Genomic DNA, 23,663 nt, shown 5'->3' with positions numbered 1-23,663 from the left:
TCTTGTTTCTCTGTATAACTGTATGAAATATGAAGACCTGATCTGTGTATAATCAGTTTGTGCAAAGATGGCTTGAATTTGTCTCGTGAGATTTGCTCTTCACCTAATAGATATTGCTTAAGCTTTCATTGCTAGTTACAGTTCTTTAGTACTCATACATCCATGTTTCCTCACAGAGGACTTTATTTAGTCAGCTTTTTTCTGCAGATTTCATGTGGCATGGCTTAATCATTCCATTCCTAATTTTATGAAAATAATGCTGTTCCTATGAAAGATTTATTAGTAGATTTCTGTACTTTCCTGCACCTCAAAACTGCCATTGCAATGTTAGAGTATTTTCTTCAATAATACTTTGTTTTCGTCATCATAATTTCAAAAAACCTTGCTACCTCTATTCTAATTTTGCTTATATTTTCAACCCATGCTTGCCTCTTGTGCACATCCATATAGACACCTCAAAATGTCATATAATACTTGGACATAATAATCCCATCCCATGTTTTTTGTATGGACAGTATGTTTTTCCCAATAGTGAAAAATTTTGGTTAGCAAAGCTCAAATAATTGCTTGCAGTTATTCTCTGTGTGCTACCTTTCTTTGAAAAATGCTTCAATGCTACGCTGAGGAGGATGATTTTTCCCCTCCTTAAACATGTCACTACAATAAAGACAGTATTTTTGATCGATAAAGTATGACTGAAGGTACTACTTAAGAACAGAAAACTTGCCATGGGTAAATTAGTACATACTAAGAGCAGTATATTTAATTAGTAATTTCTCTAATTTGCTTATGCTGTCTAATGTCATTGAGGAAGATGTGAGGATAAAATGATAAGATACACAACTTGTGCTGTTCTGTTTTTTCTCTTCTCTTGCATAGGCTATCCACTCTGTGGCTTGGCATCATGAAGGCAAACAATTTATTTGTAGTCACTCAGATGGTACCTTGACCATATGGAATGTAAAATCTCCTACCAAACCATTCCAAACAATCACTCCACATGGTAAGATGAAAATGGATACCAACTGTGTTTGGCGCTCTTAAAACACAGAGGACTTGTTTTTAATAGCAGTGTGTTTTGCAAAAAACAAATATTAAAAGTACACTTGCAATGCAAGTAAAAAGCTTTCTCTGTCCTATCAAATTCTGGTAGATTTCACTAAAAAAAGTCTTTATTAAATAAGAATCCAAATCAGTGTAGTTTTCTCTAAATCTCTAAACTTCAAGCTTGCCTTTCACACAGTGGCATTGATCTCAAAGTTAACTAATGCATATTTTGCAGGGCTTGCTTTTTGCTTGATATTGCAATCCCATATGTTGTTTAAAATACATATAAGGAAGCATCTGTTTTACGTTTAAATGTGTAGATTACCACGTCAATTGGAAAGGTTTGTAACAGAGTAAGACTAGCATCTGGTAAAATGTTCCCGCTTCTGAGAGGTCTTACATTAATGTTAATTTAGGAAATTAACATTGCATGTTGTTATTCTGTGAATATGCTGCTGCTCTTCAACTAAGTTCTCTGAAACCCTAAGGTTACAGGGTGTGCATGTGTCTAAGTTATGTCTTAACAATTTATTTACTATAGATTCTTAAGTAATGTAACAGTGAGGATAATCTGTGAGGTTACAATTGTAGTGCAGAATGCTGTAGTTATGTGTCCTGGTTTATCTGTCTGAGCCTCTAGCAAGGCCATGTTTACTGTACTGACCATGGACTAGAGTGGAAAAAAAGAAGCTGTGGATTTCTGTATAATCCTGTACCATTTTTCCTGTCGTTGAAAAAGAAACTGTTACTGTAGTAGTAAAACTACTTAGACAAGACTAATGTTATTTTAATATCTTTTGACCTCTTTTAATAAACATTATTTTTATTATGGGCTGGAAGTTAAATTTTCTGCAGAACTTCATAGTGGTATCGCATTTTATCAATGATCAGATAGAAAAGATGTATATTTACACTACACCCTTAATTTCTGCTGACTCTATGAGAAATTGTATCTATAGTAGCTTCAGTTACCAATAGTGCACGGTTGAGGAAGAGCAGGGTTTCATGCTCAATTGAAGTCTTAGTCCTGAAGGATAACACTCAGGATAAACCTCACTTTACTTGTAAGCTAACCGATTTTAATTGCAAAATGCTTGACACAACTTAAACTTTAAATCTCCTAGTGCTACTTAAAACAAGACTTTAGGGGATGATTATATGTTTGAAAATAAATATTCTGCAACATTTAGGTATAGGATTGGTGGTTGGTTTTTTTGTAAACATTCTAGGTTGGTGTACTGAGAGTTTAACAAATTTTTAATTATATTATTCCAAGACATACTCTATAATTGTCAAAGTTGTTGAATATATGTTTATATGAATGTTCTACTTCTCATGTTGGATAGTGAATTCTGTTAATTGCCATAATGAACTGTAAGATTAATATGAGAAAATAATTTATTTTAGGAAAGCAGTTGAAGGATGGAAAGAAGCCAGAACCCTGCAAACCTATTCTTAAGGTGGAATATAAAACTACTAGAGCTGGGTAAGACTTCTTTTGTATGCAAAATGAACATATATAAAAGAAATGCAGTGCTCTGGCAGTATTGTTTCCCAGTTGTTGGGATGAATATTCTGTTGCTACTGAGCTACGGTAAAATAGCTTTGTTTGAGTTTTGACAAATCAGGTATTGATGAACAAACTACAAAAACATATATAGGAACTAATTAATATACACAAACCTTAACTTAGGTAAAGGTACTGCTAATGCATTATCTACATGCTTTTCATGCTACTAAAACTTGTGTGTATTTTTGCTAAATTTTTGAGACTATTTAAGAAAAGAAAGGCTGATAAAGCACAGAAGAAACCAAAACACAGACATGATAAACTGAACTTCAACAAATAATGGCCTGATACAAATATTCTAAATTCTGAATACATGTTCTTCCACAAAAAAATGTTGTTAACAGAAGCTTTTCTAGTAGAGTGCAGTGATTTACACAGTGAAATGTGCCTAATTATGCACATTGAGAATGTAACAAAGCAGTAATTGCAACAAGAGGCTCAGATGGAATTACATATCTAGAGTAGCGTGTTTTGTTACCAAGACTGCAATTAGGACAGATGGATTTCATGAACTGTGTGGAATTTCTTTTATTTGTGGTTGTAAAGTGCTTTAAAGTGCTAGAGTGAAAAGTGCAACGTAAAGAAAATATTCATGAAAACTTTTTTTTTTTTTGATTGGTTGGTTTTGTGGGGTTTTTAATTTGGTTTTTGCGTTGTTCAGGGTTTTTGTGGGGGTTTTTTGTTTTGGTTTTAGTTTTTTGGGGGGATTTCTTTTGGGGTTTTTTGTTTTCTTTTACTGTTGGGGAGGGTGTTTGTATCACTTTCATTTGTTTTCCAGGTGTTCAAATTTATAGAAGATTGTTATTGATGCTATATAGTTTACTACAAATTGGTTTACCCATACTTATATCAGTGGCTTTATGTATTTTTATTTTTTACTCAAAGTGAGCTAAATAGAAATTTCAGACTGTGGCTAGCTCCCAGATATATGAAAATCTATGATCAGCTGGAAAGCCATGTTTTGCTTGCAGAAGTCTACATCTGTCTGCATAATCCTTTCTCAACTGAAAGATCAAAAGCTGATCTAAAGAAAGAGAAATAATCAAAAAATCTCAGCTTCAGCAAGTCACAATGTCTGCAATCAAAAGCCTTCTATTCTGTATAATCATTCTGATGGAGAAGATTAGTTTGAAGCTTGTTCTGTGACATATTATTACAATGTGAAAACTAGTTGACTTTTCACACAGTTTAAAGAGGAGCTTATTCTAGTATAACTTCTAAGAATACATGGGGTTTTCAGGAGGCACGTCTTTCCTAGTGTTACACCTCTCACTTGCTCACTTTCCAGTGTTTCTCCAAACTGAATGTTTTGCTATGTTTCAATTTAATATACTCTCTAATGTTTGCTGTCTTCAGTGTACTGTTAAATCTATAATTGTTGATACTTATCCTGAAATTTAATTAAGAAAGGGGGTGAAAAAAACTCACAACGAACAAAACCCCACCAGTTTGCACTGTGGTGGTGAAGCAGTGCACTGAAAATCTCCATTCATTTGCTGCTACGTGTACTTCAGTTTGAAGTTTGTTTTCAGTTTCACTTGTAATCTTACAACAATTTTAAGGTGAGGCAGAACTACTTTTCAATACTTAAAATTTTGGTAGATTTTCTCTTTACAATTTGAAATTGGTTACATATGAACAAGATAAAATTTTAACTTTTATGTAAAGCATTGTCATTTCTTGTTCATAGTTTAATTTCTGTAGCACAGAGGAGAATCACTTCTGGACAGGACAAAATTTTTTCTAGCTGCTGAAGCAATGTAAGAAACAAACCAAATAAACTTGTTTCTATAGCAGTCTGCTATAACTGTTCTTCAAAAAGAAAATTAAAAAAAAAATCACAGAAGAAAATGAAACAAAATAACTTACATTTGAGGTACTATTTAAGTTATATTTCGATTCTTTATTGTGAAAAACATTCACTTTTTCCATGCTTTATATTGAACCTCTAGCATCTTTCTGTCACTTCTTTCTTATTTCCCCCTATCTAGAGTGCTCAAAGATCTAGGTTGTTTCAGTATCTCCTCCTGTGGAAAACACTGCTGATATGATCTTAATTGTTTTCTTTACTGCTTCTAATTCTAATAAACTTTTTTTTTGAGAAAAGGTGTTTGGAACCCCACAAAAGGAAGGAACATGACTGGTGGTAACCTGTATTAAGGGCTACAGGCACTATTCTTTTTACTGTTGCAGCTCTTATTAATCCCTTCTAATTTTTTTCCTCCATTATGTTCTCCATATTGCAAAGCTGGAGTCAGGGAAATGGGAGGACATGATGCTTTTTCTGGTTTTTACAGACTACCTATTTATTTTCTAACTTGGTGGCTTTTTCTGTTGTGGGGTTTTTTGTCTTTTTTTGGTTGGTTGGGTTTTTTTAAGTCTAATGCAGATACTGCCGGTGAAATCTTCAGAGCCAAACTGGTTTACCCTACAAAGGTTGTATGTCTGTGGCTTTATCTCTGGGAGAATACATTTGGAAAGGTTGCTATTGACAGCTTGGGAGTCAAAAAGGCAAATTCTTGTTATATTCCTTGAGTAAACTGGCATAATTTTACAATCCCAGAGCATAAGGTCATTGTACTGCAGCTATTTTTCATCTAAAATGCTCCATCTTTTTGTGACGCAATGAATTCCAAAGGTAGGTTACCTTTTGAGCTTTCTGAAATGGCTTCCACATTGCCTTTTATGCATACTTTTTCTGTCTAAAGTGAATCTAGAGAAGCTTTTGAGCTTCCTAGTGCCACTTCCCACCCCCCTGAACGCAGCCCTTCTTAATACCACTTCCCACCCCTGGTGATTCAGTACCTTATAGTATTTACTCTGATATTAGCATTATAGTAAAATTGCCCAAGCTTATTATTTTCTACTAGAGCTTTGTCTAATAAAATTTAGAGCTCAAAAGTCTCCCCATAAAATGTAATCAAAAAGAGCATTGTCTTGGTAGCTGATGCAGCTGTCATTGAGTGACTGTAGAGCAGTACTTTTTAGCAAGATGAATGTATATAATTGGGACCTAGAGTTTACATAAATAATGATGTCTCCTGCTAAGTAAAAGTTCTTGATCTGTTAATTTAGTTTGAATAGTACTATTTTATTGTGTAAGCTTGTCAGTTCAAAAGCACACTTCCCAAAAACAGATTTGTAATTTATCTTTACTACCTCAGGATTGCCAGTATTAAGGCAAACTAACTCTTGAAGTCCTTTCCGTCTTTATACTAGCATTAACTTTTTGACAAATTTACTTATGGTTTGAAAAGTAGGCTGGATGGTACCAATGACTTTATTTCTGTACATACTGTTTGCTCACACCTCTGGACTGCCAGAAACTGGCTAACATTTGACAGTTTACTTCTAAAATTTACTAGAAACATTCTCCAGGGTTGTGAGCCATTTGGCTCTCCATTGTATCATGTTTTCATATACTGCAAGACCTAATTCTGTGTTTTCTGAATTTTTTTTCAATGAAACATTGCCCCCCTTTGTAGTGAATTTCTTATAGTGTTCTCCAAGGGATTTTTACAGATTTAACTCATGAGGAAATTCGTGTAAGGGGATTACTTCCAAACCTACTGAAGCAGAACTGTTTCACAGAATCTCTGTATGAGCAGCTGCTAAAAATGCTACATGGCAGTTCTCTAAGATTTGAGCACTGCTTTTTGTTAAATTACCAAAGTTGGTTTGATCAATGTAAAGTACAAATCTCTTTAACTTTTCTTTTAAATTAGGTATTTCTAATAACATTCATGTGCACTAACCTTTTATCATGTACCACAGCTGAAGAACAACACTTTAATTAGAAAATACACAGCTTGTGCTCATGGTAAATCCATGGTTTCATGAAAATATGAAAAATTCATATGGAAACCTGTAGCCATCTTTCTGGCAGACTAAAGTCAAATTTAATCTTTGATTCATTTTGAAAAATCCTTGTGACAGATCAGTGTAATCTATTCATATCTCCTCCATTCCTTGCTTCTTAAGGATATGGACTGGCAAGCCTGCCCAATGCAGTCTGATTACCTGGAGAAATAAAACCAGGAGAATCCAACACACTGTCATGACACTGTTTTGTATGAAAATTAAAAACTAAAATTTGTCACTTTAGTATTGTCAGTTGATCTCAGTGAAGGTGCAAGTCCATTAATTTCTGCAAATTTTCCTGGCAGCATTACTGCTTAAAAAACCTAATTATTTCTATGGACAAAAAAGTACTGCAGTAAATCATTCCAACACAATGAGATATTGCACATACGTCACACCAGTATTTTTCTCTTCACTGACATCCTGAAAAATATCAGGTTAAATTCAAGTTTGTAACTTTCTTCAAATTATTTCATGGACCTGACCATAAAAGATTGTGTGAAATTTCAATATGAAGAGCTGAGATTGAATGAAAACTTGGAAAAAACTTAATCCTTTTCTAGAAATACACTTTGTGCTACTGTTGGAGGCAGGATATTTAACTCAATGGACCTATGGTCCGATGTATGGTCTCTTCCTCAGCCAGCAGTATTCTTTGATCTTATCAAATCTTCAGTCACAGGTCTTTCTGGATGATCAGGCAGATTGTAAAGTAGTTGTAGAAGCTTGTCTCAGTCTGCTTTGCCTTCAATGCTACAAATACAGAGCACATTTCAGCCAAGCCTTAAATTCATGAAGGCCAACATGTGCATAAACCAAATGCTTTATAGACATCTTTTTTTCAAGCATAAAGATGTATCTAGTCTCACATTAGTGTTTCAAATGCTAACTAGTGAAAGCCATTTAGACAGTATGGGAAAGATGGTGTTATAGGAAAGGATAAAAAAAAGTTATATCTCTTCAGCCTCTTTTTACAATATATCAGGATGGCTTTTTTTACTAGAAATTTTCTCCAGATACTGACATACTAGCTGCTTCCAAGAAAGACACAAATGAAGGGTAGGATTTCTACATAAAGTGAGCATAAAAGTAGATCAGAGATAATTGTTAGGCACTCAAAGTGCCTATTTTTCTTTCAGAAATATAATGTGGAATTTGAGGCAATAGTCATTAATGGGTGACATTTATTTCTTGACCTATATACTTAGAAACACTACTCTTTAAAAAATATTATGTCCTATTTCAAACATAAGAAGTATTAAAATGAGTGACGCTTGATAATCAGGAAATAAAAAATATATGGTAAAATGAATATATTTACTTCATATTGTTTTTCGGTAAATGAAATAATAAATTATATGTTATGTGCATATTTGAAAAATATGGGCGTATTTAAAAATATGTTCCTCTAAAGGCTTTTTAAAGATCTTTCAAGGGAAGCCTCTAATCTGTTCTCAAAACTAGATGAAATATTTTTGCTCTCTACTCAGCTATTTGATTATGCAGTAGGAGTAGTCTGTGACATAGTAGTTTCCTGAATTTTATGCATGGTAGTAGGGGGGGAAATGGCTAAAATGTCATGAGTAAATGTGTGATGCTACTTAAAAGATGTTAGGTCTTTGAAACTTATCAAGCTTCTCTAAGTCAGTCATATTACTCTATTTATTCCTGATTCTGCTAGACTGTTTTATGTTATGGATGAATGGGGCTGTTGGCAAATCTGACTGCTGTTCAGTAGAAGAAAAGCAATTCTAAAGTTGTACAAAGTTTTAAAAAATCTCATTTTGCCAAGCAGTTGCAAAGATTGGTAACATAAGCAATATGGAATGAAAGGTTTGGAGAAGATATCTGACTTAAAACAAGAGTTTGAGGACTATAACTTAAGTTTTGAAACTCACACTCAAGCTGTATATTGCATGGAGAACTGGTTTGCATTATTTTTACTCTATCTCTGCTTAATGACATCTCATTGAACTTTATTGTAAGGTTGCAAAACCTACCCAATATCCTTTAGTATATTATCTTAGCTTGATCCTAAATGCCTCTGCTTTATTCCAGGGAACCTTTCATCATTCTCTCAGGAGGCTTGTCGTATGACACTGTAGGAAGAAGACCCTGTTTAACAGTTATGCATGGAAAAAGTACTGCTGTACTAGAAATGGATTATTCTATTGTTGATTTCCTAACCCTCTGTGAAACACCATATCCTAATGGTAGGCTCAAGATTTTTTTCTCAGTACCTTAATTTCTTATCTCTGGAGTTTCATCCCATCAGAATATTTTTGACTATTTCCTTTCCATTTTGTTTCTGGGGATCGGACTTCAGCAGCAACATCTGTTATCCCTATTTATCTGAAGTATGGTTTACTTCCCAAAGCATTTTAGTAGCATAGTTTATTATAAAGCATGTTTTGCTTCGAGAAGGAAGCAAGTTATGCAGTACATTTTTTTTTTTATCCCAAAAGCATGTGCAGATAAAAAGTAGCATTACAACTTGAAACTGTAGTTACTGCAGCAGATGTGTTCACCAGTACAGATTTGAGTACATACTATCTTTCCACCCAGTGCTAAATCGTGAAGAGCATTTGTGTATTATTTTTACTTTTAGTGACCTTGTTCATTCCAATACTTACATGAAGTTCATCACTAACCTATAATCTCTTTTCTGCAGCAGGTGATTTTTTTATCATAGTTTAGCTAGTTGTCCCAGATGAATAGCATTATGTTGCTGATGACTACAGTGTTTTTAGCTGTCAACTTGATCAGAGTATATAAAACTACTTAGCTTGGAATTTGAGGTCTGCCTGAAAGAGGGGAATATGCACTTCACCAACTGCTTAAAGTTTCTTATTTTATTGTCAAGTCAACTGTCTTTTAATCCATTTTGTAAGTGCTTAAAACTTAAACCTCACTGAATATGAGGTAGAGAGTTTGGGGGTGGGAGGATGTTATCATTGAGAAATTTGGCTCTATCATATAACCTGCTTATACAAGTTTTTCTGCATGTTCCTTTTCCTGTTATTTGAACTGTTGAAAATATTGAATTATTGGAAGAGCAATTAACTTGGAATATTCAGGAGGGTGAGTGTGTAAAATATCTTCAAAAACTGTAGTCATCTAAGTGGCTTTTTCTAATCTTAACTGCTATGGTGCAAGGACTGATTACATTCTTGAGGCTATACATGTATGAGCTCCATTTACCAATAAGTAACTTTTTCGTCTTTTGTTTTCAGACTTTCAGGAACCATATGCTGTAGTTGTTCTCCTAGAAAAGGACTTAGTACTGATTGACCTTGCACAAAATGGGTAAGAATCTTGTGTAGTAATGGTTGGCTGTGGTGATCAGCCTGTTATTCTGCTCTATAGCTTTAATCTAGCAAAATAACTCCCAGTCAAGAGCATAAAATTTTGAATATTAAATATAAAATTTCATCAACTGAACTGAGAATCTTAATATACCAACTTTTCACAGCTTAATATGTAGTACATGAGTAGAATATCATGTGACTTTTTCCAGGCTTGATTGACTAACAGAAATTACTCATAGATCACTGCTGCTTTTTAAGTATCACAGTTTATTTTGAAGTTGGTTCCTTAGTGCTGTGAGGGGGAGCTTGCAGTTTTGGGGAAGGGAGCAGAGAGAAGAACTAATCAGATAAGCCAAGTAATTTTGGCTGTTGTCATCACTTAAATATTTGCAGATATTATTACCAAATAAATTACTATCAGTATTGCTTAAAGAAACTCAATACTAATGCAATAACTATCATATACATAAAATTTGAATGATAACATCTACTCCCTAATTTACAGCTGTGGTAAGAAGTTGCTTAAGAGTAGTATCCTATTACACTTTTCACAAATAATACTTGCCTAACACATTTTGAGTCTCTTGTTTCTTTGTCTGTTGACAGTCCATACAGTCTTAATAGATGGTGATTAAAAGTTCAGGATACTACAAATATTTTAAGAAGGGTTTTAAAATTAGTATAGGCAGCAACAACTAACCATTAAGGGATTAGGAGCAGAGGGACTCGATAAGATGTTGGTAGTGTTCCTGATTAAAAATCTCCAATGGTCAATGAAAAAAAAAATCCTTGTGAAGAATATCCTTGCAGGGCAAAAGAAAACCCTGTAAATATTTATCCTTAAAGTCAAGTGTGTTATCTCAGGTGATAGCTTAGATAATGAAGACTCTATGGAATTCAGAAGAAGATCAGGTTTTGTCCTAATATCTCTCCAGGTACTGAGCAGTCTCATTTAGCTATTCCCAGTGTTACATGGCCATATGCTGTATCCAGAACTTGTTTCTGATATACCAATAGCATTAAGCTTCCAAAATTCACATTTAATTTGCAATGCCTGAAATTTGAAGTTATGGTAAGGCTTATTCTATTTCATGCTAAAAAAATCTTTAGCAGTTATGTTTTTAGAAGGCTTAAGATGGTCTTTGTCATGATTGACTTGCAAAGTATTAATTGTTTGACACCTAAAAATGCAAAAAAATTAATTCCAAAATAAATCTACAGGCTTCCTTTTACCAAATCCAAATATGGATTTGTCATATTTTGTAAAGTGAAGTCTAGTCTTCATTCAGTTTTAAAAGATTGTTGTAAGCTTTCCAGATAGCTATGTATAAAATTCTTGGTATGCAGTAAGTTTTCATCTGTTCTTGCCAATTTTTCCTTTAGAGGGCTTGAGAAGCTGTGTCTCTTTTCACCTCTCAAAAAAGGGAGGACAAAAAGGGGAAAAAAACACACATAGCATGCATTTCTCTCAAGATAAATGTTCTTTGAACACAGATATATTTACCTCTATTAGTATTATTGACTTTTCTCCTCAAAAAGGCTCTGTCACTTTTCTGATGGAGATGGTGGGGGGAAGCATAAGTGTTTATGTTCTTCTAATTAGTAACTGAATGTTGCTATCTGTAACTTTCAGAAAGTGATCTTGGAGTTGCAAGTAGACTTTGAAAAACGCTGGACAGCTTTCTGTCTCACAATGGTATATTAATACAAAGTGAGACAGGACTCTTCCTGTCTTTTGCCAGGGAAGAATAGACTGAAGACTTAAAAATAAATTCATATCTCCACATTACTACAATTAGGACTTGGTAACTTAATTTTTTCCACAGGCCTAAATTAATAAACTTTTAAAAATATAAAGCTATAGGGAATAGTGGTGTTCTAGAAATACTCTATAAACAGTACAAAATTCCAATTCCATCTATCTTTATAGTGTACTAGATGAGCACTAAAGTTGCATGTTTATTCATAATCTAATTCGATATGCATTTATTTTTCTCTGTACAAAAAGAATGCCAGCCTAGTCTTCAGTACTTTACTTGTGTTCTGCATTTTAGAAAAAGGTTTTTCCTAGATTAACAGTCTTCCCCTTTCTTCCATTGAAGGTATCCTATATTTGAGAATCCCTATCCTTTGACTATACATGAATCTCCAGTTACCTGTTGTGAATATTTTGCTGATTGTCCTGTGGACCTCATACCTGCACTCTATTCAGTTGGTGCTCGTCAGAAACGTCAAGGTTACAGTAAGAAGGTACAACATCTACTACATACATATGTGTTTTAAAATACTGAAAATCAGTAGGTCTAAATAACGATTGGTCGTACTAAACCAGAGCTCCATCTAACTCATCCTGTCATGTGTCAAGCCTTGTAATCATATTTTTGTGATGTGCTCCCATCAATTGCCATATCACAGGAAGCTAAAGGAATTCTTGGAACAGGGGTAGAGTTTATAGCCCTTGCTGATTTTTTTGTTTGTTTCCCCCCCACCCCCTGCGGTGGATATGTCTAATTTTTTTTAAGTCATGTGAAATACTGGATTCTGCAGTATCTGCAGTAATTTCAATGGCTTAACTTTGCACTGTATGATATTTTCTTCCTCAGTGTTTTTATTGATCTTCCAGGAATGGCCTATCAGTGGAGGCAACTGGGGTTTGATCACTCAGAGCTATCCAGAGATAATTATTACAGGGTAAGTGATCCCATAGTGTAGTAATAATTTTCTTAGCTGATTAAGTAGAATTGAGAAAAATTGGTTCATCTTTTAGAACATTGTTTTTTATGAGTGGTTTGAATGATTATGAAATTAGTTCACCAAACAAGTCCTTGGCATAATGTCCTTGAGGCATTACTGAGAAAGTAAGGCAGAATGTGGAAGGGAAGGTAGTGAGTGTTTTCAGAGATTATTATTATGATGCGGTGTTGTGATTATGTGTGTTTCTTATCTAAGTATCCTGGATTAAACTTATCTTATATTCTTTAATTCTTGAACAATATTGAGTACTGTTTTAAAGCACAGGAAGTCCATTAAGTAATTATTGAGTTCAGTTCTTAAAGGGAAGCCAATTTTTTATTTCAGAAAGGACAATCAAATACTTTTGAGCCTGATCCTTCTAATACTACTGTAAGGAACAATTTAATAAGCAACATTTAATTTATTACTGTGCAGTGCGTCACTGAAATTGAGAGCACTAATGAAGTTTTTGTAGAACAACCCATTAGCCCTAACGAAGATTACTGTCACTTTATACTACACCTTGAAGAGAGTTTGAGAGACAGTCCTGAAAAAATATAGTCATCTGATTCTTCATTTCAAGGCTAAATAAACAAATTAGGTGACTCATTTACAGTGGGATACTGTATCTTTAGGCATCTTCTTTACAAGTGCTGCTCCTAATATAGGGCATATTTTAATAAACAGCACATGGTAAGGTATGCCTCAGTATTTAAAATGGTAAATTAGTATTAGTACAGTGGAGTCATCAGGGAGTTAGCCCCCAGATGTTTTTCTAATCCCTTCCATCCAAAGTCATTGGAGCACATGTTGGTAAAATGTCAGCTTCCAATAAATTGTGAAAATAAAGTGTCACTAAGAGTACTAATAAAAATAGAATGTTAACAGTATACTTTCCAATCAGTAACAAAGAGGTCTAGCACTCCAACTAACCATTTTACTGTCTTATTAATTTTTTAATATTTCATAGGCATGCTGATGGGTCAATCAAGTTTTGGGATGCCTCAGCAAGTAAGTGTTTTCAGTAGAGATTTTTTTCCTGTGCAGTACGAGTTTTCTAAACTGATTTCTTTATTGGAATGTAATTGCAAACTAGTCATTGTCATTATTTCTTGCCTTCTGTAGAGTCTGTAACTTCACAGAAAATTTTTATTTAAAATTAAGTAGAATTGACGTTATTTCTTAGGTGCTTCACTGTTTCTTACCACCCCAGAGTAAATGCACTGGTAGTCCAAGGGCCAGTTAATATGGAAGAATTCTAAAATTTTTTAGAAGCGCCTTCAACTTTATTTTTGAGCATGAAGATGCATGACAGGGAAATGCATTCCTTTTTAATACAATTGATTTTCAGTAAGTTATTTCTGTCTTTTTGGACAGGAGAGAGGCATGTGTTCAAGACATCAGCTCTCCATAAATTACAGTATCTAAAAATGAGAATTGGAACCGGTAGAAATTTGTGCTACTAAAATGATTTATGCATTTGTGAAGAAAGGCAGGAGAAGAGTAAAATAAAGAAACTTTTCTTTGGAACACTGAACAGACCTGAAGAGTCTGATACTATTTTACATTTCTCATCTTCAGTCAAAGGGTCAATTGCATCTGATGACCTACACAGCTCACAGTGAGAAATGCAGTAAGAATTCAAAGTAGAAATGACTGCATAGAGTTAGATGTTTTAGTTAATCTAGTTCTGACTAACCTTACTCTTGGTACTTAAAAGTTGTTTAAAGCAATCTTGGAATCGTCATTAGTTGTCTTTGAAAACCTGTGGAAAACTGGTGAGATTCCAAAATGCTAAGGCGTGTGTGGTTGTGGGAGGGAACACATGCAATGTATATGTTAAAAAACTGGGAGGAGGACTATTTGGAGTGTAATAGACCTTTAATTTCAGTTTAGGGTGGGAGTAGAACCTGAGAGAGAGAGGAGAAGAGGGTTAGCCAGAACCAAGTGATTCTGTGTGCTTAAAAGATCTATTCAGCATAGATTTGTCAAAGGAGATTCTGTTAAACACACTTAGTTTCTTTCTAAAACAGATAAATCTGTTAAGTGAGAAATTGCAGGTATCCTCTATTGATTTTAAATCTCTCTAATAGGACAGTCTTACAGGTGAACTAGGGAAATACAATTCAAGTAAAACCACTGAAATGTGGAAGAGGAGAAAGGATGCTATAATTTAAGTTTTCCTAATGTTGCAATTAGTATTTATAGCAGTGATTTGGGCCATTGACTAAAGGATATGCCTGTGAAGTTTGAAAACAGTATGAAGGTATTTGAAAGAAAATTTAATACAGAATTAAAATGACAGTTCAGAAGGATACTATTCAAGAGGTAGCTATATCAAAGACAATTTACTTGACTATAGTATGAATGATGTATACTTAGTACTTAGTTTCTGGGGGAAAAAAAATTGGACGTCTCATGAATTGCAGTCTGTGTTGCATAGAAAAAAATAATCACTGCTATAAGGAAGTGGGTATGTCTGTAAACCCAACATGGAGTAACTCACTATTTAAAACTGTGGAAAGGCATCACTAGAAGAGTTCTAGGAAACCTGTTATCAACAAAAATGTGGACTGATCAGAGGACAGCACTTCTGAATGATCAAACAAAATAATATGTAAATTGGAGGAATTGGGGCTGTTACGTATGACAGCACAGGTGAGAGCCCATGGATTTGAAATACTGTGGAAAGAAAAAAAGAAAAGGAGCTTTACTTCCTCTACCATAGACATGACTAAGTTGTAGATATGGCATATGTAACAAGATGATGTTATTATAAGGAGATCCTGAGGAACAGTAAAACCTTGAGAAGCTGTGAAGGCTTAGTTTATAACTGTAGTTTAGGATATATCTCTCAGGATAAGTGTTGGGGTATTTCTTTTATACTAACTGATACTATATTGATCAAGTGGTGCACTGCATGGACAGAGGCAACACAGATATTCATTGCTTCTACTCTGCCCTCTTTTGGTGAAGATAGTATCTTTCTCTATGAAGACAAGTTAATAAATTAAAAATTGAGAAGAAAAAAAATCTGTTCTGATCGAAACTAATTTTTCTCTTTTACTTTGTTCCTAGTAACGCTGCAAGTACTCTATAAGTTAAAAACAGCCAAAGTATTTGAAAAATCACGGAATAAAGATGACAGACCAAACACAGATATAGTAGATGAAGATCCATATGCTATTCAGATCATCTCGTGGTGTCCAGAAAGTAGAATGCTGTGCATAGCTGGAGTTTCTGCACATGTCATTATTTACAGGTTCAGCAAGCAGGAAGTGACAACAGAAGTCATTCCGGTAATTAGTTATGACCATTTTTTAATTTTGTAGGAATTATCTATAAGAAGACTGTTCTAGCAATTTCCTGCTTTGTTATCTTTTATTTTGTTAGTGAAATGGACAAAAACAGTTGTCTCAAAATGAAGAGATGTGGTTTTCCTGAGGAAAAATGATTACTTTTGTTGAATTTTGTAATTAAATATCGCACACCAAGATAGTGGTTTTCAGTGAATGAGATGTGGAGTTGAAGAATTTCAAAGCTTTTAGGGAGTAGATTCCTTTTTTCCTTGATTTCTGATAATTATCATCTATCCTGTAAAACTACAGTGTGCAGAGCTAGAAGAGTACAAGTGAGCCAAACATTCCCCAGAGTCTGTTAAGAACTTTGGTGCATTGCTATTTTATTCTGTGTAAGATACAATGATTCTATTACAAGAGTTTTAAATCAAACACACACATACAAGTTTATGTATTTGAATGTATGGGCTAGAAGCTCATATTTAATTATAAAATGTTGTATGTTATAAGTAAAATGTTAATTGTAATGTAGTTGATTTTTTCCTCCCACCTCCCGCCTGCAACACACACACACACAGACACACAACATAAACCCCATCCCCTTCCTGTTCTGCTCCCTTTGAATAAGTCTTAATTTAAAGACCTGAGGCACAGGGGTTTTTTTTCTTCACCCTTCATGGGGTGTTTACTTGTGTACAAGTACATTCCCTTCTGAGGAAATAGTTTTTTCTAAAAAATTTTTCTGAATCAGTCCCTAGCAAATTATTCTTCAGTACTAGGAAAGTTTTAAAAATACTATATATTCTTTGTTTCAGTCTATGAATTAAGTTCTACTTTGCAGATGATGAGAATAAAACAGTGGAAAAGTTTGTTTTCACTGCACTGCAATTAATACTAATATTGTTACTGATCCAGCAGAAGAAAATCTGAAGTCATGATGAACTTGCAGTTCTTTAAAACGTATGAGGTAGTTGAGCACATCCAATATTGAACCAAGTCCCATGTGTACAGTGTTGCATCGGTATAAAGGGTCTATGTGCCCTTAGCTCTCGGTTTTACTATTTCAGAATTACAGAAACCAAGTCATTTTCATAACTGAGAATGTATGTCAGCAGAATGATAATTAAATGGGTTTTCTATGCAGTATTTAATTTCTTTCAATATTAAGATGCAAACTTTTAAAAACTGGGAAATATATCAGACTTTCAAGTTTCAGTAATCTTCAGATATTCAGTCTGTAGTAGTTACTAAGACACTACTTCTGAAGACTACATAGGTATTTAGGTTGCCCTGTTTATTAACCTAGTGTTGTCTTTTAAAAGATGAAAAAGACCTGGATGTCACTTATCACTACAATCTTCTGCTACACTTCATTTATTTTGTATCCAGTTTTTTTGAAAGGCAGACTTTACTGATTTTTTTTTTTTTTTAAATTTTAATTCACAGATGCTGGAAGTACGTCTGCTATATGAAATAAATGATATTGAAACTCCAGATGGTGAACAGGTGCCACCTTCATCAACTCCAGGTGCAGGTTCCAATCCTCAATCCATTGTTCCCCAGTCTCACCCATCTACTAGTAGCAGTTCATCTGATGGACTTCGTGATAATGTCCCCTGTTTAAAGTAAGTATATTCTGTTACACTGTCATTGAGTGTGAGACTTTATGAAAATATGTCATTAGAATATATGTACTTTGATATTATTACAGATATGTAATTGCTGGTGAGAATGTTTTATTTTATAGAGCAACATTTTCCAAATATATGAAAGTTGAGCTCTGTTTTAAGAAATGAATATTGCTATCTCAATTTCTTTAAACTTCATAAACTGATTTGGTAAAAATTTGAAAATCCTTATGTTATGATTTAGGAAAATTTGGCACAGATATTATTATACTTATAGGTGATCACTCTTTAGAGCAAACATTTTTCAATAGGAGCAATTTAATCACTGTGTCTCATTGTCCATTGAAATGAATAGGAAACTTGATGTTCTGTGGCTGAATACATTTCATCTGTTGGTTTTCCGGAGCCTTAGGTTTTAGAGCCAAATCAAAAGTGGTGAAAATTCTTACAAATAGCTTGTGAGTGGTAACTCTTTAGACTTATAAATATACATCTTTTTTGAAAACTCTCTAAGAGAACTACTTGATATTTTGGAAACAGAATTAAATAAAAGTCCCATTGTCAAGGATCTTCACTTTGCATGATGCCTCATAGTGCTTGCAATATAGGTCTTTGACCAGTTTTTTGGTCTTTTTAAATTGGGAATTTTTCTATAAGCTTCTTTGTGTGAGCTTTTACTCATTTGAGAAATGAAAATTAAAAGAAGGCAATCTTTTTCTACTCTTCTACAAGAGTGCATTAGGAGATCTCTTGACCATCACTTTTTCTAGCAGAATGTATATATCTTACAGATATAAAGTTAAGTATGTACTTTTTGTTTTCTGAAGTTTTAAGGTCCCAGCTTGGATTTTAATTCTTTCAGTGTGTCTATCTAGAAAATAACTAATTCTGATGCGGTTGCTTTATCTGAGTGAGGATTTTTAATTGTATTGATTGTGCCAAGTTGCAGTGGTGTATTTCTAAAGAAAATGTTATACCTTGCTCTGAAGATGGGAAAAATGAAGTATTTGTGATCACCATTCTATTAGTTTTCAATTAGGTAATGAATCAAAGGGGCCCCTAAAAACATGAATTAACAATTTCAATGTGGATTTTTCTTCTGATTGATTTTATGTGATTTTGATCTTATTTTTTACAATTGCCCGACTTTCTGAAGTCCAGTGTGCTGTAGAAATTAATGAACTCTGAGCCCCTAAGTTACAAATGGAGACAGAGGGGAATAAAAAGACACAATGTTTTGTTTATTTTGCAGAGTTAAAAATTCTCCTCTCAAGCAGTCTCCAGGCTACCAAACTGAGCTAGTTATCCAACTAGTGTGGGTGAGTGGAGAACCTCCTCAACAGATAACCAGCTTAGCAGTCAACTCAGCATATGGCCTGTAAGTTTATTCTACACAGTTTTTTCATTATTCTGTCAAAAGGGTTTAAAATTATCCATTAAAACTAAGTCTCTATGTGTGTTCACATGAACTGCACAGCAAGACAGAGAGGTAATCAGCCTCTTGTGCCTAGGAGATAATTCATATTGGATCGTGGCAGATCCTGATTATGCTAGCAGCAGAAACAAATCATCATCACTCTTTCTCAGCTGCCTCTGTACAACCAAGAATAAGTGTCATTTAAGACTCTGTCAAATAGGTTGGCAAGTACAATGACAATGATCTGTTCTACTCAGTGCCATGTTTTTACAAAAGAACACTTAAGCAATACTGCACTCTAAAATAGTAATTTATAGATATGTTTGATCTAGGATAATTCTTAAAAAGTAGGAAGTCTTCAAATGCTGAACAGTAAAAAAATCTTTATGTGAAAATTTACCAAAATTTAATTAGCACTGTCTTTCCTTCCACTTGTCTTTTTCCAGAGTAGTTTTTGGAAACTGTAATGGTATTGCCATGGTTGATTACCTCCAGAAGACAGTGCTCTTGAATCTAGGCACTATTGAACTGTATGGCTCCAATGATCCTTATCGCAGGGAGCCACGGTCTCCCCGAAAAACTCGGCAACCGTCTGGAGGTGAGCAACCCAAAACATGTTTTAAGGTCAGAAGAAAGGCACAGCTGGTCATCTAGTCTTACAAATATACTTTTCTATACTGCAGTTACATTCTTTCTCCTTGATCTGTTCCTAATAGCACTATTTCAGGTTTGTTAAATCATGTTTCCTTAAAAATTGTTGCTGAGTGGAATCTAGTGATGCTTGATATCATTACTTATTTTTTCAATGTAATGTTTGTTTTAAGAAAACATAAACTGAAAAATACTATGTGTAAGTAGATTTAAGTATGTACAGTGGATTTATGCAGTTTATAAGAATTTAACTTAATAACACAGCATGAGGAAGTACCCGATATTTCTGATAAAGCTAGTACCCGTATCATATGCTTGTATAAACCCATTAATGTTTGCCAATAACCAGTGTGTTTGCTGGGATCTTTGACTTCCTGTTTTAAACTTTGAATAAGAATGTCCCTGATAAGCTAAAGCATGTTTTGTTGTTTATGCTGTTATGTTATGCTTGAGAGGAAGCCAAATAAACTTCCACATATAAACTCATAAGCTAAATAAATCTTTGAGAAAAAAAAAAAGTACTTTGATTTAAAAATATGCTGAAGAGTGTTCTTTTTCAGCTGAACAGGAAAGTGGCTTTTCAGTCAAAATGCCAAGTTTTTTGAAACCTAAAGGAAAATTTAGTATTTTTAAATTTTCTTCTCACTGATATGTCGTGGATACTCCTAAGTTATTTTAGGAAAACAGCTGAAGACAGAGCGATACACAGTGTCATTGCTGCCGCAAATGATTATTTTTTTGATGGGAAATCAACTGTTCAAAAAACCCTTCTTCATGCACTAGTGTTGATTTCTTTGAGAGACCCAGAATAAAGTCCTGTTAAATTCTTCAGATTATATGATATTCAACTGGAAATGTCTAGGATATATTTCAGCAAACATTTGTTTGAAAAAGATCCAGTTAACACTAGTCAGCTTATTTCAGCTCAGGAAACTTATCTAAAAATCATTAATATAGAACAGAATGTACGCAGTTCGTATCCTGTCAGAAAAAATATTTTCTTCTATGAAATGAAAAAAAAAATTATTTTGAGAAAAAGAAATTACTAGTCAACTGTGTTAAATTGTCTTGGGAGTAAAGGGCTTAAATTTTGCTTCACGCACTTAGATTATAAACTGCCTTTTGGAGTGCTAAACATAACTTGTCTTTGTTTTCTTAGCATTCGTTTTTTTAATGTATTGGATCCACATAACTATTTCAACTGTCTCTCTAAGACATTCATGATTAAAGTTCTTTTTGTTCATGAAGCTGTTACATGAAGTCATATTTTTTTCATCTTAACTTTTAATACTAACAATCTGCATGGCAAAAGCATTTTAAAAACCTGGTTATACAAGTTATTTGGCTGGCTTTTCTGTCTCAAATGTACTGTTAGTGTCTCCGTCTTTCCTTTTCTCATTGCTTCATAAAGGTATGCTGACTGTGGCTTCTTGCATGTGCGGCCTTTCTAACTTATATTCAGAGTCTGTGAAAAAGCTTCGCACCTCTTATATAAGTAAGTCATCTCATGGCATTCAAATATTTTTGAATATCTGAATTTGATTTTTTTTATTTGTTCAGTCACCATAAGTATTTTTCTTAGCCCATTTTAAGTAATTGTTTTCCTTTTGGAAACTGATTTTAATCCATCACACATGTATTGTATTTCTTGTTCATGATATCTTTAAAAGAAACTTGAAGAAAAAGGCAACCATAATAGTCTCTGTATTTTGTATTTTTAAAGAAATAAATATCAAAATCAAAAGGAGATTCTACTTTTAAAGTTACTGATGTTTACAGACCTAAGATCTTAGGAATTTAGTGTTCTTTTACTATAAGCTTCCCTTGCTTGGTTCCCTTTCTGGCAGAAAAAGTTTCATAACTTTAGTTAGACTATTAGTAGTAGTGCTAATAATAAACATTGTGATAAACAATGATTTTTCTACTACAAATGAAAATTTACTTCTACAAAGATGTTTTTTATAAGGATTAAGAGTGGAGGTGTTTGTGTGTTGCACAATACTGTACAGAACCTTCCAAGCAGTTTTAAAGTTCAGGTGTCTATGTAAGGGAGGTAGCTCATCAGAACTATGATTTACCTGAGAGATTCTCTGACTTACAACATCAATTACAACATCTAAGAAATTGGAGAATGTAAAGCTTATTTTTTTAAAACATAACACTGTTCCTTTCCATAGGATGTCACTTTTTTCCAGCCCTTGGCAGAGGTAGGTAATCTCACCTCATTTTTTAATGGAGTAGAATCAAACTAAGCTACAGGAAGACTGAACTGGAGTTTAAAAAAACAAACAAAAAAACAAAAGAAAAACAAATAAAAAACCCAAACACTTGATACTGTCATCCAATTCATAGTTCTGCCATTTTTTCCCTGAACAAGAAAAAAGAAATACATCTCAGAGAGTAGTCTTAGTAGCAAAAGCCTGCTTTCTCTATAGTCTTCAATCCTCTGCTGCCAAGGCAGAAAGGGAACTAGGCATGAAAGAAATGCCTTCACCTTAAGATGATACAGAACTGAAAAACAGAATCTGTCACTGATTGATTATTGTTTTGAAGAAGAGCAAAAGATGAGTAGAAATCCCAAAACTAGTTTTTGAAACCAAATATTGTAAAGCTGAATTCTGTTGGACTATTTTATTTAGGAATAGGTTAAAAAAGTTTTGTACAGAAGAGTTAATTTCTTAATCATGTAGTTCTCTTTCTGTTGACCATCCTGACAATATCTTGGTTAACTGGAGCTACATTCATTTTAAAACCTGAAAATAATTTCTCCTTCATTTCAAATTTCTCATTATTTGTAGTCTTTCAATGTATGTGTTGCCCAGACTTCAGTAATTTAAATAATAAAGTATTATTACTGTGTAATTTTCCACAAATAATAAGTCTTACTATTTAAGCACTACCCTTTGATATATTTATGGGATTGGAACTATATGAGATAGTCAGAACCCTTTTGGATTTTGCATTCTCCCTTTCTTGGACATTAGTATCTGCATTTTCAAAAATGCAAGGAACTTATGCTTCCTTTCTTGTGAAGGTATGCCTTCATTGCATTTTTTATCTTGAAAACATTTATATTTTAATATTTCAAAATTAATTTTTCTGTGAATAAGACACTTTCACACTTTTACAACTCTAATAATCTTCAGGGAGTACTAGTACTTAATATCTAAATTCTCTGAGAAAAAGTGCTTAGGTAAGTAATGTCAGGTAGTAGTTTTAGAAAATCCCTGTATTTAACTCCATTTAAGAAAAAAAATCATACTAGCCTATATATATGCATTCAGACAAGTTCTTAATTAGTTATATTAAATCCACATTCAGACAGCATGCAACAGAGCAGAATATACTGTACATAGTATCATAAAATTGGCTGAACTGAAAAATTGTTTCCATATGAGGGCAGGGAGAGGAATAGGAAAACATTATTCACTATTACTCAACCACTTCCAAAAAATGGAGGAAGGATTGTTCCTTTCTCATTAAGAACCCCAATATTCTGTATGTTTCAGCATAGAATGTCAATTCAGTAGATCATCAATATCTGCTAACATATTTACAATTTAGTAAATGGCATGTCCTTCATCAACCAATTGAAAATTTACGAAGGTGTTTTTTAAAGAAATTCATATAGTAAGAGTTACGTATCTTCTAAAATATGAATGGAAATGCAAGATTTTTCCCTTCGCTTATGTTGCAAGAATATGATGTATGTTTCTGTCATCTTATTTTTTCTACTCAGAAAAGAAATTCAGATTCCCGTCTTAAAGCAGCATCTAATTAGAGACAAGGCTCTCTACACTAGCTAGACTGTAAACTGTCATTTCAGGCTAGCTCTACAGATACAAGCTCCCAGTTGGGATCGTGTTTTGGAATTTATCAGTGATTCATACCAGGTATACTACTCACATGTTTTGGGTGGAAATTTATAGTTTGTGAAGCATGCAGTATATGTGTTTTGTTAAGGCCTGCTAGACAGTGTCATCAGGTGCTTGTCAAGCTTAAAAACAAAATCAACTTTTGCCTTCAGTAAGGGAGGGGTGGAAATCAGCTTTGGCCATGTGCCAAAAGACATGAAATGTGTAAGTAAAAGCTTTACAGTGTGATGAAAATTCTGTATATTCTATACACAGTGGGGGCTTATACCAAGAC

The 23,663-nt window shown here is 33.8% G+C and overlaps 1 protein-coding gene across 6 annotated transcripts in view; it reads left to right on the top strand.

The window, feature by feature from the left end:
- STXBP5 (syntaxin binding protein 5) overlaps positions 1-23,663 on the top strand; it is a 103,549-nt gene that overhangs the window by 50,349 nt on the left and 29,537 nt on the right. For all 6 annotated transcript variants that reach the window (XM_027632601.1, XM_027632587.1, XM_027632574.1 and 3 more), the window contains exons 8-18: positions 880-1,003; positions 2,455-2,533; positions 8,537-8,691; positions 9,712-9,784; positions 11,889-12,036; positions 12,410-12,477; positions 13,490-13,530; positions 15,598-15,818; positions 17,265-17,443; positions 18,699-18,824; positions 19,310-19,461. In XM_027632601.1, the coding sequence (XP_027488402.1) occupies positions 880-1,003; positions 2,455-2,533; positions 8,537-8,691; positions 9,712-9,784; positions 11,889-12,036; positions 12,410-12,477; positions 13,490-13,530; positions 15,598-15,818; positions 17,265-17,443; positions 18,699-18,824; positions 19,310-19,461 (1,366 nt within the window). The remainder of the gene's footprint in view (positions 1-879; positions 1,004-2,454; positions 2,534-8,536; positions 8,692-9,711; positions 9,785-11,888; positions 12,037-12,409; positions 12,478-13,489; positions 13,531-15,597; positions 15,819-17,264; positions 17,444-18,698; positions 18,825-19,309; positions 19,462-23,663) is intronic.

This window comes from Corapipo altera, unplaced genomic scaffold (genome assembly GCF_003945725.1).
Source record: "Corapipo altera isolate COAL_440 unplaced genomic scaffold, ASM394572v1 2b, whole genome shotgun sequence".
Lineage (NCBI taxonomy): Eukaryota > Metazoa > Chordata > Aves > Passeriformes > Pipridae > Corapipo > Corapipo altera.
Note: the sequence above shows the minus strand (reverse complement) of the source record. Positions and strands in the feature narration are given on the sequence as shown.